Below are 16,238 nucleotides of genomic sequence, written 5' to 3'. Positions count from 1 at the left end.
ATTAAAAAAAGGAATCAAATAGGAGCCGATACTTTAAAAGCCTGTGAAATAAATGAGCTAGAAAGGACCAAACCAGAAATCCAGTGCGTATAGGTCTGAACATCAAGGAAAGGATGTCTGTTTAAACGATGCCAAGCTCAAAACCAATAAAAAGAAAAAAATTTTAACAGAATCTGTAATTGAATTGTGGAATTGAATTGTGCTACCACAGGAAGATGGCAAGGCCAAAAACATAATGGGATTAAAAACTGACTCAGTATGTATAAGAATATTGACAATATCTAGAGCTGTGTTTAACAATTGTGGAAAGAATTATTATCCCTCGTGCTTCAGGGTTTTAACAAATCTCTAACCGCTAGAGAACAGGGTGAAGCCTACTAAAGCAAGCAGGTGTTCCCACAGACACCTTTGTCAGTGTTCCTCCTCCAAATTATCCACTGCTGGGCATGAGCACATAAACGCACCTGAATAGATGCATCCCAAATCCGATCTAATAAATCAACTATGACAAATTTAGTTTCACCTAATCCCACATCTCTGATTCAAGTCTAGGATAGCAAATCGAACCGTTCAAAATGGTTTAATAAAGCTGCTGAAATTGAAATGAAACACTGACACATTTACCACAGCCGTTCCTCTTTCACCAGCCTTTGGACAGCACTCGGCTAACACTGGCAAACTTTCCCTTCCCCACTTCCACCCCACAATAAACACTGAAGACCACATAATCCAGAAACCAGTGCTTTAAAAGAACAGTCCACAGAGACTCGCACTGCAGTCATAGGAGCCTGCAACACACTATTTTATTCTCTATGAAGTTATTTTAAAACTAAGTCTCTCAAAGGTTCTAAAGCCGTTTTTACCAAGCAACAATTAAGCATGCTGTTCCAATTAAGGTAAAAAATAATCTGTTAGCTGTGGCTTAAAATGCTTCACAAGCAGATCCTTTCTGGTGGAAGCACCCTGCATCTTGCCTGCTTGCTGAGATACAAATAATGGAACAGCACAGAAAACTTCCAATTCATCTCCCTAAGCTTCTTTCAGTCACTTCCATGCGCACAGAAAACCAACGAGACATTTTGCAACAACTGCTTTTTGTTTAAACAGGAGTTTAATGATTTAGCTCAAAGTAAATAACCCTCTTGCACCCAAAACATTGTCAAACCACAGACCTGAGTAAAGAGTGGGCAGGAGGTAATAAATGAATCCAAAGTAGGAAAGAGAATAAATACAACTGGATTAAGGAGGGGGGAGGGAAAAAAAAATAAAAAAAGAGTGGAAGAAAGATGAGAAATAGAGGACAAGAAAGAAAACAGAAAGGAGGCAGCAAGAACAGAAGTTGTGCCAAAAATCTAAATGAATGAAGCAACTGCATGTACCCTTAGTTCCACCTCAAACAGCTACAACTTGCTTTCAGGAGTATATCTTGGCAAGAATGAGAATTCATTTTGACTTCAAAAAGCAAAGTTAAATCACATCCATAAACGCCACCCAACAATTTCTTCTACAAACTGCCAAATTTTCAGGCTGCCCTTTTGCATGGGGAAGCTTAAGTAGATCTGCAGTTTGATGCCCAGGCATTGCTAAACAGTTTACACACTTATTGTTAGAGACTATTTTAAACCAAAGCTTGATAATGCCTAGGATTAAGATTTTGGATATGGAGTCAAACTGACTAATTACTAGAGTGGAGAAGACGGCATGCACAACAATATACCAGGACAGCCCTGCAGGTCTTTTATTTCAGAGATATAATCAAGGTACTGGAAATCTCCAAATCCCCTCCTGTAAAGACTTCTCTTTCCTTGTAATGGTTTCAAAATTGATGGAAATATCAATACTTCACAAAATGAAATGGAGTAGTGCTTTGCAAAACCTACATTTGAGCCTCAGATAAATAAACCCATCTCTTTAGCCCAAGTAATTGTTCTATCACGTGTTATGCGGAGACGGCAAATTGCTAGCTTGCAGAAATTTGCATCTCGGCACTGTTTCTTCTCACCAATCTGCATAACCACAGAGATAAAACCATTCTACTACGTTTTTCTAGCACCGTGAAAACACTGATTCCAATAGTTCATTTGCACATGCCGAGCACACACTGTCTGGGTCTGTAGTCAATGCAAGACCTCAGTGAGCACTAAATTAATGGGATGGCGTGACATTAAGAGGAACCGCGTCGCCAGAAGCACCATCCTCCCGGTAAGATGCAACACGGCTCCTGAAAGTCATTACCCATCCCACAGTACTTCTTGCAATAGTAACATCGCTCCAAGCAGGGTCCTGGTGGTATTCTCAGATAATCACCAGCTGAGGTTCACTCCACAGTTTCAACTACGTGGGGTGTTTTAAAGGTCTTCTTGCAATGCTGCTGAGAAACAGAGGTGTCTACACCTCAGCACAAGAGCAGCTGCGTTTTGGATAAGTTATCTCCAAACTGCTTTTTATACTGTATTTGCCCCTTCACCGGGGTACGAGTTAACATTTAATTAGTAATTGGAACAATTTTCATCAAAGGGCAGAGCTACACAGCATAAGGAGGTAAAAAGAGAAAGGAGGGAATGAAGGTAAGTGTTACGACTCCAGATCTGCCCTCTGTTTTAAGATGTTTATGATAGATACTTCAAAGATGTTTATTAGCAGTCTACAGTCGTACCTATTTGAGATGCAAAGAACATATCAGATTAAGCAGACAGGAAATATAAAATGTGCCAGGACATAGCAAAATTTAAATAGATCAATAAACATAGCTCCTAGAACAAGAGTTCTCCATTTATCCATCTCATGATCTTGCATTAACATAAAGCTTTGAAATGTCCCTTTCATACTCTTGTTTACCCACAATGCCAGAGAAAGGGAGGCAGATGATGTCTCTCCTCTCCTTGTTCCTAACCCCTCAGGTTAGGAAGCTGTGATCAGAACTATGATGTACTGGAGGATCATATAATTACTCCAGCTAGCATACAACCAACCAACCAAAAGAAATTTAAAATAATTCAGTATCACAGTATTTATTGAGTGACTGTAACCTGGCCAGCTAACAAAACGTCAGAGTGCTCTACATTAAATGTGCTATGGTTTGGGTTTTTGGGGGGCTTCGTGTGTTTGTCTTTAAGGTTAGTAAGGCCAGGGTAACTTAAAACTGCACTACTAAATCATGCTAATAAACCAGTAGCAAAAACTAGAGAAAAATGATGCTTAGATGTTAACTAAGCATATGAGAGAAAGAGTGGCAAGCAAAAAAATAACACTCCAAAACCCCAAATACATTCCCAATGTTCTGGTTTTCTTCCCCTCACCCTATCTTTTCATAGTGTCACCATATCTTTTCACTCATCTACTTACCTGATGCCAAAAGGAGCTTTTTTTAAGTTTTGTTTGTTTGCGTTTGGTGTTGGTGTTCTTTCGTCGGTTGGTTTTTTGTTTTGTTTTGGTTGGTTTGTTTTACTTTTTAATTTAACACAAACAAACCCCACACAACCAACCACTCTGGCTATAAAACTGAGAATCCTGCAGTCTTAAAGCCCAGTCCCATGCCAGCCTACGCACACCTCGGCCTTTCCCCGGACACTCTGTGATCAGCACAGGCCTCGGGACACTCAGGGCCAACCTGTTCATTCCGAGGGGCCCTGGGACGGTGCTGAGGGTGAGGACGGTGGCAGCCAGGCTGCTGACCCCACGGCTGCCCCGCCAAGGCTGTGCGCTGCAGAAGCCCTTGCAAGTCTCATCGCTGGGCAGAGAGCCAGACAGGCTACAGTTTTCCTCTAGATGTTCACATAAAATTATTAAACTTTACCTAAAAGAAGGGAGACATGCAAACACAGAGATGAGAAAGTTTCTGTAAGTTCTGTTTCTAAGGTCCACATCCCTTCACTTCATCTGCTGCATGTCAAAATATTCATTCCACACCACCACTTTCTTCTGTTGTGTTAAAACTGCCTCTGGCCACATTTAATTACCAAACTATTTCTATTCTTCATTTACATGCCAGGATGTATACATTAAGGGTCAAATCCTGAAGGAAATCAGTGAGACAACCTAGGCAAAGAAGATAGCATGCAGTAGTACTGGAAGGGGAAAAAAGGACTTGTGAGAACCTTTGTATAGAGGTACTTTTGGAGCATAAGATTTCTACAGCTTCTAAAGAATCCACAGCTATGACTGCAAATAATATTTTTCTTTCAAACGCAAAAAAAAACAACAGCTAATGACTGACCCTAAAAAAACAAGGTAGAGGGTTGTCCTCTTGCATTCACTGGCCTGGCTCTGCAATGGTTAAAAGGTCCCCACAGCTGTGTTGGCATCATCGATTGGGGTGAACAAGGAAGCGACAGAAAAATAAAGCCACCTTAATTTCAAGCTCCATTAGAACTGAAGGACTTAGGGAAGAGAAATCAATGTTTGGCAAATGGGAAAGGACAAAATTTGCAAAAGGAAAAATGCATTTTCAGGCTAAGCTAATGCAAAAAATGGATGGTGAACGGCACTTGAGGTTGCCCCTTTAAGGCTGTGTCAGCATTTCCATTTATAAACTCTGATTTTAGTTACACTCTAGTAGATTACCACAGGCTTTGGTATTATTCTAGTAGATACCACAAAATATACCAGAAATGGTAATATAAAATAGCAGTAAGAGCCCACTGGTTGAATAATACACCCTTTCAGTACCTGATGTCAGGTTGAGAATTTTTAAATTATTACTTATATGCATACGTACACACAAACAGAACACAGAGTGCTGGGGCGAGCATCCTGAGACCAGATTCTACCAACACTAAAAGAGAAGTCAGAGCTGCCTTTGAAATGAAGCCTGTTTATGGTACTCTGAAAAACTTGAAAATATCCCAGATACTTAATTTCAGTCTGCCTCAGTTGCCACTTGGACAGATTGCAGCTTAACCTTCTGCCCTCATTTAGATAAAAGCTCTTGTTTCTGTATCTGGACCTCCAGAGAGCTACTCTGAACATCCACACTCAGAAATCAAAACCAAAACCTGGAACGCAACCTTTAATTTCAGTTCTGCCTAGATCAGAAGGCCAAGGTGAAACTGTTGTACAAATGACATAATTCAACAAAATTTTCCTTCAGTGTAATGGAGCCAGGAGTTTACCTCAAACTTTCTAAGCAGAAAAGCAATGAGAGCTTGTGTTCATTTCTAGCATCCATTTCACAGATCTGCACTGAGCTGGACCAAGCCTTTAAGAGTCAGAGCAATACCATTTCTTAAAATTACCACCATGACTCTGCAATTAGATATTTCAAAACAAGCACAGAGGGGGCCTAAATCTAGTATCAAGCCATTGTGACACATTCAAAACACAAAGCACACAGTCAAGCATAACATATACTATAATCAGTTAAACTATCTTAGTAAGTGTAAATCAGGCTTTGATCCTGGAACTACCCCCACCAAGTACCCCAAACAAGTTTACTAGAGCAGCACCGAACCCCTCCCTGACACATGTTCATAAACCAACCAGCACACATGCAGGAGCCAGGTCCTACCTTACATGTTACAGAAGCACAGCCTTCCCATATAATCATAATAATTCCTCCTCTGGCTGCCATTACTGCAATCTGAGAGAGGTCTGCTATGACAGTGCTCACAACAAGAGGACATCAGAGTTTACGTTTTTGGAAAAAAACGAGGAAATTCCTTGATATTATGCTTATAAGCATATACCCCATCTTTGAGAGATCGGCTGGCATGATCAACCCTTACCTGCAATTTTTAAAAGCCACAAACAAAACAACATGTATTTATGTGCTAAATATGGCATCAAGAATTGCTTGACTACCATATTTAGCTTTGAAAATATTTTGCCAAAATAGGGCTTTTTTACAATTTAGAAAAGCTTGATCTTTACAAACTCTTGACATAGGAACTGTTATGAACCAGATTTACTGTGAGAAGCATTTGTTGTGTTGCATGCAATTTAAGAACACAGTATTTTAAATGAGAGAGGAAAAATACAAAATCCTATAATTTAATGGCAAGCCTAAAGTCTTTTTCATAATCTTCCCGGCCTACTGCTCTAGTGGGAGGCATTTCCTGGACTCACAACCCTTTTATGTGCAAGCAATCTACATTTTACAACTGATAAATAATTCAGATAATTAATTGAGCTGCAGTTTAGTGCACTTTTTCAGTCAGCACTATGGAGTACCTTTCAAAAGAGGCTCTGTACAGAAAGTCCCTCTTGCTTCTTAACCCAAGCTGAGGCTTCTATTAAGGTGGATTCCTAGATTTTGAATGTCTCACATCAGCATCCTGGGAATTCACGCCCTACAATGGTCCTCTCTGCTTTTTCCTGTTTGTTTTACTCTCTATATAAGAAACAGGATACTTCCTGGAATTCTCCCTCTGTAGTGCTGACTGCCACCATTTGATAGGTTAGATTCTAGCACCTCTGTGCTGCCCACATACAGGCTGCTAGAACAGACTGCAGCATAAGAAGGAACAGAGACGATAAGTAAATACTTTAGGTAAGAAAGCCGGAGAGGTTTGAGAAAAGCGTCAGAGAAATCACTGAATTCAAAGAAGCAACATGGGAGCCCATGGCAAGAAATCTAAGGAGTGTTTTAGTTCTGTAAGAGCATTGACAGAATTTAGAAGTCAGCAGAAACCTAAAATTCATACGAAGACTTAATCATATTTGTAACCTTTATGTAACTGCAACAGTCATCAAAGGCCAAGCATTAGGTCTATACCTCTGGCACAAGTGCCCATATTCAGCTCTCGAGTCACCACCTGCTCGTGCTCCGTGGTGTGCATGGGCTGTCCCGGCACACAGTCCCACCACAGCCTCACAGGGAGGAAGGGGGCACAGCCCTGCAGTTTCAGGTGCTTACCCAAAAAAAGTTTCAGCCTCTTCATCAAATGATGCTGTAAAGCATTTATAAACTGATAACTCTACCTGCTCAAACTGAAGCTTGAGGAACACCACACATACAAGAATAAAGTGTTAAAGAATCTACAAACAAGTACGTTTCACGCAGGATTTAAGGCTAAATAAATTTGCTGCAAACTATCCAGGCTTGCAAGTATGTGTGTTGAGCATCAATAACAAATGGGATTGATAAGGGAGAGTTGAGGCTACAATACTGATGATAAACTGTAAACCAAGTTCATTAAGTATTTGAGAAGTAGTTTTGGTGTTTTTTTGTTTGTGGTTTTTTGTTTGTTGTGCCTTTTTTGTGGTTGTGGGTTTGTTTGTTTGTTTGTTTAAAGTAACAGTAACACTAGAAAGTGCAGACTGCGGGTTTGATGCAGAACAGAAGAGCCTTTCCCAATCCACGGAATTAACGCCCACCAGTGTGTCTGTTTCCATAGTGAGTAACAGCAGAGTAACAGTAAAGTCACGTGAAACAATAAAACAGGTCCCTTCCTTATGTCAGTCTGCACACTGGATACAATGGGAGCAACTTATGAAGGGAGAATTCTACACAGTGTAAAGCGATTGCTACATCGGGCCCAAAAACAAACACAATGAGCCTGAAGAAGCCTTATGAAACTAATTAGCTAGAAAGAATGAAAACAAATCCCAACAATCATTAGAAGGCGTAAGAAAAAGTAACATAAGAAGAAGCTTTTGTAGCACATCTTTATGTAAAGCATCAAATAATTTTAGGACCTACTTGGTTACTAGCATTAGAGGACAGTCAGCTGTGTCCAACATGAGGGTCCTCTTACATAACTAATAAAGAAAATTTAATGAAAACTGAGAAACAACAAGATCCTGGTGTTGACGACTCCATACCAGAACCTACAGATGAGTGCAGACACTCAGCTGTGTTCTAAGCAAGTTCTTTTCAGATAACAGACCATCGTCAACATCAGCCCAACAGCTTGAGATTTGACTCCAAATATCCTCCAACAGAGCAGAGGAGAATGTTCTGCAAAGCAACAAAAAAATCCTTCCACCTGTTAACTGCAAACTAAACAGGAACAAAACATTTAACACTGACAAGTTACTCATATGCCTACAAGAAGATCTAAAATGGAGCATCTTGCCATGCTTCCCACTGCAAATCAGTTTTAGCTCATTTACTAGGAATGTTTTCTGCACATGGCCTGCAAAAAAAAATTTAAGATTCAAAGCACACATGTATTAGGCCTGAGACATGAGTAGTTAGATTTAAATTAAAGTGATCACTGATTAAATCACCAGTGTTAATCATGATTCAAAACAGCAAGCAGGGAACTTTGATTTAGATTATCGATTTTAATCCTGTTTTTCATTTGTACTTTTTAGCTGTTTTCCTAAAGGGAGGGCTGAATCTCATTGGATGATTTAGCCATTTAAACTTATTGACTTGCAATTAAAAATGTGAAGCTTTTCCTAAACATGAAGACACAAGTGTATCTATATTCACAATACAAACTTATTTTAAAAGAACAGTATTTATTCAGTATCTTAAACATTTTCATTAAGCTTGAAAACAATAAATCAGGAATTTCTTATTTACTAGATGACACACATGCATTTACACATGTGCTTAATGTCAAGCTCCACTAGGATGGACTAGACTCCTATGAGAAACAGACCAAATAAAAATGTTCAGTCAATTAAAATTCCTTATAAAAATTAAAGAGTATCCAGCTTGCATTTCAAAATGTTTGCATCTCAAATTGTCTATGAGACCAAAGACATCAAACATTAGCAGCAAAAAGACAGAATGAAAATGATGGCTGGACACAGAGTATTTCAGCACCTAAACATGCAAACAGACTAACATTTAATAAACTTTCAAAAATGTCTACCTAAGGCAAGTACCCAGTTCCCACAGAAATCACCTAGAGTTGAAATCAATGGGTCTCAGATGCCAAATTGGCTGAAAAATATCTTGATTTCAGGTGGTAAGATATTTTTTTTAAAATCTCCTCCTACATCCTTCAGGCTTTTTCCAATTAAGAAATCTCATCTGTCACTTATTTTTTGTTTAAAAAATAAATATGCTTATTTTCATTTAAACAATTTCAATAGTTTATAAGCAACCTTAGTCCATAATGTTAACTGCTATGAATTCAAATTTAAACACTTCCTTTTTTTAAAGAAACAAATGCATTCTAATGAAAAACATTCAAATATTTACATGGGTCATAAAAAAATATATACTGGAGATGAGAAAATATACTGAGAATTATAAGGCCTTGAGATCTGGTATAATTAAGAAAGAAGAAAGCCTTCACATTTTGCTTAGGTAACCAGTAAAATAAACTGAAATTTGAGTATTACGCAGTCCTATCCATTTTCTCATATAGCAGAAATCTCAAAGAGTCAAGAGCTTCACTGTTTCTGGGCTTGAGAATCCACAACAAGATTGCTCTTAAAGCAGAAAGGAAAAACAAGAGAAATCAACAACAACAGGAACAGCAGTTACAAGGGCTGTGTAATTCACATGCCAGAAATGCCCTACCTGGATGTCCGTGTCCTTCACGGGTTCAAGAGGTTCAAAAGTAGTAGCTGCACTTAGACTCTCTAGTCGCTGAGAAATGTGAGATATATCAAGCCCTCTAGAGCCAAGAAGAACAGACCTACAAGGAAGAAATTGTACAGCTATGAAATGAGTATAGAACAGACAGAACTCTAGCCCCAAATTCTTTGCCAATATTTAGGCCAGCAGCTAGCAATGTACACACAGTGCTTTCAGCTGTGTCATGAAAACTGCACAACAACGTAACTTTGAACAGCCCTGTGTGTGTATCTAACCACCTCAGCCCAGCTGAACTCTGGCTGCTGTGCCACTGCAGTACTGCACAGCTGCCAAGCCCTTCCAGACAGAAAAATTCTATAGCATGTTGGTAAAGGTCTTCAGCAGCCACCAGAACAAGGTACTGCACTTCTTGGCTTCAGTGCCTGGAATCAGGAATGGTAGCTCCTCAGATAAATCCTTCAACTACTATTTGTAAGTAAGAGAAAGGGACAGTGGCAGGAAACAGCCTTGCAGTCATTTTTTTTCTCCAGGGTGTGGCCTCCTAGCAAGACTCCCCACATATTAGAAACCAAACCCGTAAACAGCTTCCACCCTCCGCACAGTTTCCAATGCCCATACTCCACACTTACGCCTTAACATCCGCAGTCTCCTGGGAAGTGCGGGTCAGAGTGCGGGATCGCAGGCGCTCCCCGGCCTGCTGGATCTCCTGCAGGTTGCGTTCGACATGAGGGAGCTCAGAGATACCTTCTGTCTCAGCTGCAAGCTGTTCTGCCTGCTGGAGAAGCTCTCCAAAGCCATCGGTATCCATCTCTGGTGCAGGTTTCACTCAAGATGCACAGAAACCTTTAGAGAAAGAAAAAATTCTTGCTTAGCTATCAACAGTTGCTATACCGACAGTGGTACAGACAGACCAGAGAGAGTGGGTCTTCTGGAAGAGGATCCTCTTCTGCCCATCCTCCCCAAGCACTAAACATCAAGGAAATACTTTCAAGAAGCCTCAGAGAGCTTTGCCTTGCAGGAAAGACGGATCTATGGACCTCTCAGAAGTGGGATACAGATGCCATATGACAGTTCATGTATTGCCTTGATACAAAGGAGGGTGAAAGCAGAGAAATCCCTGTGAAGAATTTTGTGTTAATTTAGCTATAAACTACTTGTATACATGTATATATCAGTAGTTTGGAGAGCTGGACTTGATGATCCTCAAGGGTCTCTTCCAACTCAAGATATTCTATGATTCTATATTTCTATGTATTATAAATGGAGTCACATACATCTTCATGCATAGGTATACATGAGGCCTGAAAACACACATAACGTATCACCATGAGGTTAAATTAATAGCAAAACAGACAAGCGTGTACATAGAAGCTGTAACAGCCATCTACTAAAATGTGCTAATCCATACGTCATTAACCCGCCAAGTCAAAAGAAATAATTATATGTTGTTCCAACGTAGATGTGTGTGCAACTTCGATGCATGCAGAAAGTTTTACTAGTGTGTGTGAGAATTGCTTGCATAGACCAAATGAGAGAATAGTTAAAAGAAACTACACAGCATCAGGCAAGAGTTGTAACAGATGAGGTCATTAGAGCATCACACAGTTCCAAATTTCGAATAGAGTACATTATTTTTACAGAAAGGACAAAAATGTACATGATTGGGATCAACATGGAAACAGAAATCTAGCAGCAATGGTATCCACATTAATGAAATATGAAACCAAAACCCTCAACTTCACACACCAAATCCATTATTTGCAGCTACAAGCACATGACACCTCTGTAAAGCCACTGAAGAGAACAGAAATCTCGTCTTGCTGAATGGTGCTACGGATATGGGAGTGTCCAGTACAACCTCTCATAGCATTTGCACCCTCACCCAAAGTGCTTGGGATCAAGCAAGACAAAACAGATCTCAATCAAGCATTAATTCCAGCTCTTTATCATTTACTTGAAAGTAAAAATCAATGGAGGCAATCTGGTTCAACAGAGCCCACCAAGAAGAAAACAGGGCATGTTTTCAGACTGTAAACAGCCTGCAACTCAGCATTTCTTGGTAACCCCCAACCATACCAAAGCAATTTAACAGTATGACTTTAATATTCCTCACACTCTCAGCCTCACAGCCATTCCCCAGTACAACTACCAGTGGCAATAGCACTGCATCTGTCTGTCTGGACAAGTGATTTAAAAGCACTGCATGATGATTCATTCAGACACAGGCAATTAGAGAAACTGATTCTTACTGCCTGGGTGCCAGGACAAACCCTGACAGCCGGCATCCAGGAACGAACATGGAATTTCACACACACTCCCCACCCACTTCTGGAAAGCTGAGAGCTGCCGGGGGAGGCAGAGCTCATATTTGCACTGACTTGTTAATCAGGTGAGACAGCAGAGACTGGATTTGCTTGAGCAGATTAGCATGTTACTGAGATGGAGGGGAACAGGGAGGGGTGGTGTGGAAATCAGCAGTTCCATGCCCTGCAATGCAGCACAGAACATCTTTCCACCATTCACTTGCGATAACTCAGGTGCACCCCTGCCGAAGCTGCCTCTGTTGGCAGACACTGACCAGAACAGCCACGCTCCCATACAGTTAAGAATGCAGCAAACAAATCCTCCAGAAGCGACTGCAAGAACAGAACAGACTTGGGCTTGATTTGATCTGATCTGGTCCACTTCATTACCAATGAGATAAAAAGCCAGGAGTGCAAGAAGGCACTAACTTCTCAGAGAGCACTGAAACCAAAAGCATGGAGAATCAGCGCAGTATAAAACTGCTCCCAAACTTGCACTTTTCATCTGCAGACTCCACATCAATACCATGTAAGGTCTGTCCCCTAAATTTGCCAATGTAGGACACTTGCAACAACTCTGTGAGATTGAACTGAATTCAGCAAATCTAGAGTATACTAGTTATTTTGGAGCAAGATAAACTACCTGTGATTATAACCAAGCGCTGGAAATGACAGCTCAAAACTTATCTAGAGAGCCAACACTAAACAGCTTTTCCTAAGCGGCAGAACTCATATATTTAGACGGAGTAACAGCACGAACAACTTTGTCTCCACCCTGACAGAATTTACTGCATTCGAGAGACTGCAGTCTGACTCCTAATGCTGCTGTGCAGGATGGAAACTGCTACCACAGTAACGAGCAGGGCGACGGCAGATTTTCATGTCTGGCTGGGAAAGGAGCAACAACTGACACCTAAGGGAAAGAAAACACATCAGAAATTAACCTAACTTCTGTGAAACCAGAGCGACCTTGGGCTAAAAGCCAGACTGAAAAGGTTCTTCTGTAAAACAACTTTGATGACTTATCAATAGAAGCTGCTGCATTAAGACTGCTATTCCATTAAAGCCCAGTTTAATGTTTCCCCAACATTTAAAACCACAAATAAACACTGTATATTGTACAAGTTGACTGGATTTAAGCCAAAAACTAGAAAAGATAATGACAGGTTTCTTAAGTCTATTCAGACTGGTGATAAGTGATGATTTATTACCTAAAAAACCCTAAAAACTCCTCAAGAGCACTACAATGCTATCTAATGAAGAACACTGTAGCCGTTATACTCCAATACAGCCATGTTGAAGATTTTTCTGTTCTAGCTTCAGAAAGACACAAAGCTGAAATATTCCAGTGCGTGCGCAAGCATCTGTTGTACTTCACATACTGACAGTCTTTGTGTCACCTAATTAATTAACTTTGAGAAACAGGCTAAAAAAAAAAAAATTCTATTTTTCCAGTGCTTTGAGAAAAAAGAAAACAGGAAGACTGCAGAGGGGAGAAGGAAAGCCTCACCCACCACGTTCAGGATAACTGATGGACCAATACAGTTCCACAAGCTGCAAAGAGGTTTTTCAAAATGGAAAACCAAGAGGAAAAAAATCCAGCATTGGAGAGCCTCTCCTAGAGGCTCCTGCCCCAGAGCAGTCAGGAGACCCAGTTTGATTAGATAGGATCAGCTTGTTTTGGAAGGGAGACACAAGAGCACACTAGTAAGAGAAGTGGGCAATTCTTTACTTGCTGCAGCTGAAATCTGAGGCAAAAGTGCTTTTTTTGACAGGCTCCAACCCTGGGCTGCTACAGATAATGTAGCAGCTTCTATCTTCTAAGCTTCACATGAATAAGTAAAAGGCCAATTCTGCAGGCCTGGGGAATTGTGTATGAACTGCAGTAACGATGCCCAGCTCTCGCACAGCACTCTGCATAAGCAAACGTCCAGACATTTCAGAGAGGAAGTCAGCAACATAATCCCCATGTTACAGACAACAGAACTGATTTACAAAAGCAGAGATGGAAATCAAAGAGCAGGTGGCCAAATTTTAGTTTGCTTTTAAAGGAAAGCACAATTACATTTACAGGATATTAGTGAGACACTGAAATAAGTTGCCTTCTAAGCACGCAGACGCTCTGTCACTGGAGCTTTTTAAGAGTAGGACGGGTATAAAGCAGAAATGGTCTAGACCTGCTGACTCCTCACCAGGAACAGAGACACATCATTGAGGTCAACTCTTAAGGTCTCTTCCTGTCTTATTTTCTGTGTTCTACAAGTGGAAGTGACCACATACAACCCAAATATCTGCTACACATTGTCAACAGATCACCCTCTAGTACATAAAGTACAATAATAAATGTTTAATCAAACCTAGCAAAGGGAAATCTTCCATATGCTAGCTATGCTAAAAACATATGAAGTCAGGACAGGCCAGCTTAAAACCAAATACCTATAAGCTCCAATCTATACTTTGTACTCCATCTGGTACACAGCCCATCCCCCCAGCAACAAAAGGCTGATGAAGGAAAATCCAAAACAGGGGTGTAGGTATAGGTAACAATCTTGCAAACTGACTTTATCTTCTACCACCCACCAGTTACTCCTCCCCTGCCTCCCATAAGATTTTCAGCCCTGTATGTCTGGCTTTTAATCTCATCTGTAGGTAGACATGCAAATGTCTAATCTTGCTCTGATTGGTATTAAGCACTTGGTCTCAAGAGCTCTTACAGTACATATGTTGAATAAAAGTGTTTTTTCAAAGTCTTAAAGGCAATAACATTCACAGTTATTTGCACTCTGAGACAGGACAAACAAAAGCACACAACTCTTCTCTATCCCGTCCATTATTTAACCTGAACTGAACAGCAGGCATTTTACATTATTTCTTCCAATATACACTGTCACACATTTGACGATACTGCCTTTTATCTGCCGTCTGACTTTGAAGTTCCTCACAGAGGTCTCAAGTCTCCACTGTCCTGAATAACTGACTCAGCTGGCAGTTCTGCCATCTCATCACTCTCCCTCTTTTCCAGACACTTAGTACTTTTTTTAAGCACCCGACTCTCACCCAACTCAGCAGGGCACTAACTTCCACAGGATGACAAACTGACCCTCATTAAATAGAACATTTAGTTTGGTATTTGAAAATCTTTATATCAAAACCCAGATCCTCTCCCCTCGCTGAATTTGCTGTGATATTATCACCACAGGAACATTATGGATTTAGGTCACAGAATTACATTCTCCAAGCAGTTTTTAAGCTTTTCCTACCTCTAAGCCCCTAGAAGTTTACCCAAGGAGTAGGAAACCCTTTCAGAGACACAAGTGAAGAGCAATAAAGCACATGGAAGCTTGTTTTTCTTTGTCACCTTAGTTCTCTGTGACCTAACTACTGCCCCCTAAGACAACATGGTCACATCAAAGGAGGAGCCCTTGTTTGTACTTGGACTTTAATTCAACCCTGCCCACTCACATTAGCATGTTCTGGTTTAGAATAATATTGGGACACAGATGGCACTCAGCACTCCACAGTAGTTGCTAATTACATACCAATACCCAGGGCATCCACAGCTCAAATTCCAACATAAAGGCAGTTCAACGTCATGGCACAGAAGTTTGGCTGTCGCCCACAGTTGTCAAACAGCAAGAGTAAGTTACTTTGTACGCTTTATGACAACTCCAGGAAAATCAAAACCATAACATAGAATGAATCTTGCCTAGGAGGGACCAACAAATAGCATTCTTTAGGTTCAGATATCAAGTTCTGCATCCAAGATGCTCTGTAAGAAATCCTCAAAGTCATTTTCACTTGTTTTGCTTAAGAAGTCGGCACTGCTGCTTGCAGAGAGGACTTGTGAGGTGGGGTAGGGGGAAAGAGCCAGTCGTCATTCTCATTCAAGGACAGTCTGAAGGGTCCACATTAAGTGTTTGAAGACAGCTATCCTGTCCTGTATCAAACTTACTGATCTGAAAAACACAAGAATCCCAAGTATCATCTACAGTTTACGTGCTGTCTTCAAAAGTCTTCTACACCCTCCCGGGCACATATGAAAGTAATGCTTAGCAACTACAAGGTCACATGAACTTTCCAAAGCCTGCTGTGGAAGAGACGTTGAGCCAGGGACAGTGCACAGAACTGTTAAGGAAGTTTTATATTCATTAACAGAACACTGTGCCTTTTACAAGCTCACACCACCAGATGCCTGTCAGCAGGTGCTCTGCCCCCAGCCAGCAACCAACCTGTAACCCCACCGTGGTGTGGAATAACCCCCCCCCCCACAGAACTTGAAACGGTGAGGACAAACCACACAAAAACACAGACCCGCTCTCCTGACACCTCCCCATTCAAACGAGCTTCAGCTTCCAACACAGCACCTCGGTTAAACGCTAAGCTCTCCCTCTATAGCTGGGCTTTGCACTGCAAACCAGCACAAACCGGCAATGAAGAGACTACTCCTCGCACATACAAAACCAGCTCCGCTGTTTTAACGCAGGTTATTTTTCGAG

The 16,238-nt window shown here is 40.8% G+C and overlaps 1 protein-coding gene across 4 annotated transcripts in view; it reads right to left on the bottom strand.

Moving 5' to 3' along the window:
* The window catches only part of NUP93 (nucleoporin 93), a 78,261-nt gene that overhangs the window by 61,501 nt on the left and 522 nt on the right, over positions 1–16,238 (bottom strand). For 2 of the 4 annotated variants that reach the window (XM_005504774.4, XM_021290714.2), the window contains exons 2-3: positions 10,069–10,282; positions 9,422–9,539 (exon numbers count right to left, since the gene is read on the bottom strand). In XM_005504774.4, coding sequence (XP_005504831.1) covers positions 9,422–9,539; positions 10,069–10,247 — 297 coding nt within the window. In that variant the 5' untranslated portion in view covers positions 10,248–10,282. Of the gene's footprint in view, positions 1–9,421; positions 9,540–10,068; positions 10,283–15,281; positions 15,697–16,053; positions 16,145–16,238 lie in introns of those variants that run through there. The other 2 variants (XM_021290715.2, XM_065028947.1) reach the window with 2 other exon arrangements.

Source organism: Columba livia, chromosome 13, assembly GCF_036013475.1.
Source record: "Columba livia isolate bColLiv1 breed racing homer chromosome 13, bColLiv1.pat.W.v2, whole genome shotgun sequence".
NCBI classification, from domain to species: domain Eukaryota; kingdom Metazoa; phylum Chordata; class Aves; order Columbiformes; family Columbidae; genus Columba; species Columba livia.
Note: the sequence above shows the minus strand (reverse complement) of the source record. Positions and strands in the feature narration are given on the sequence as shown.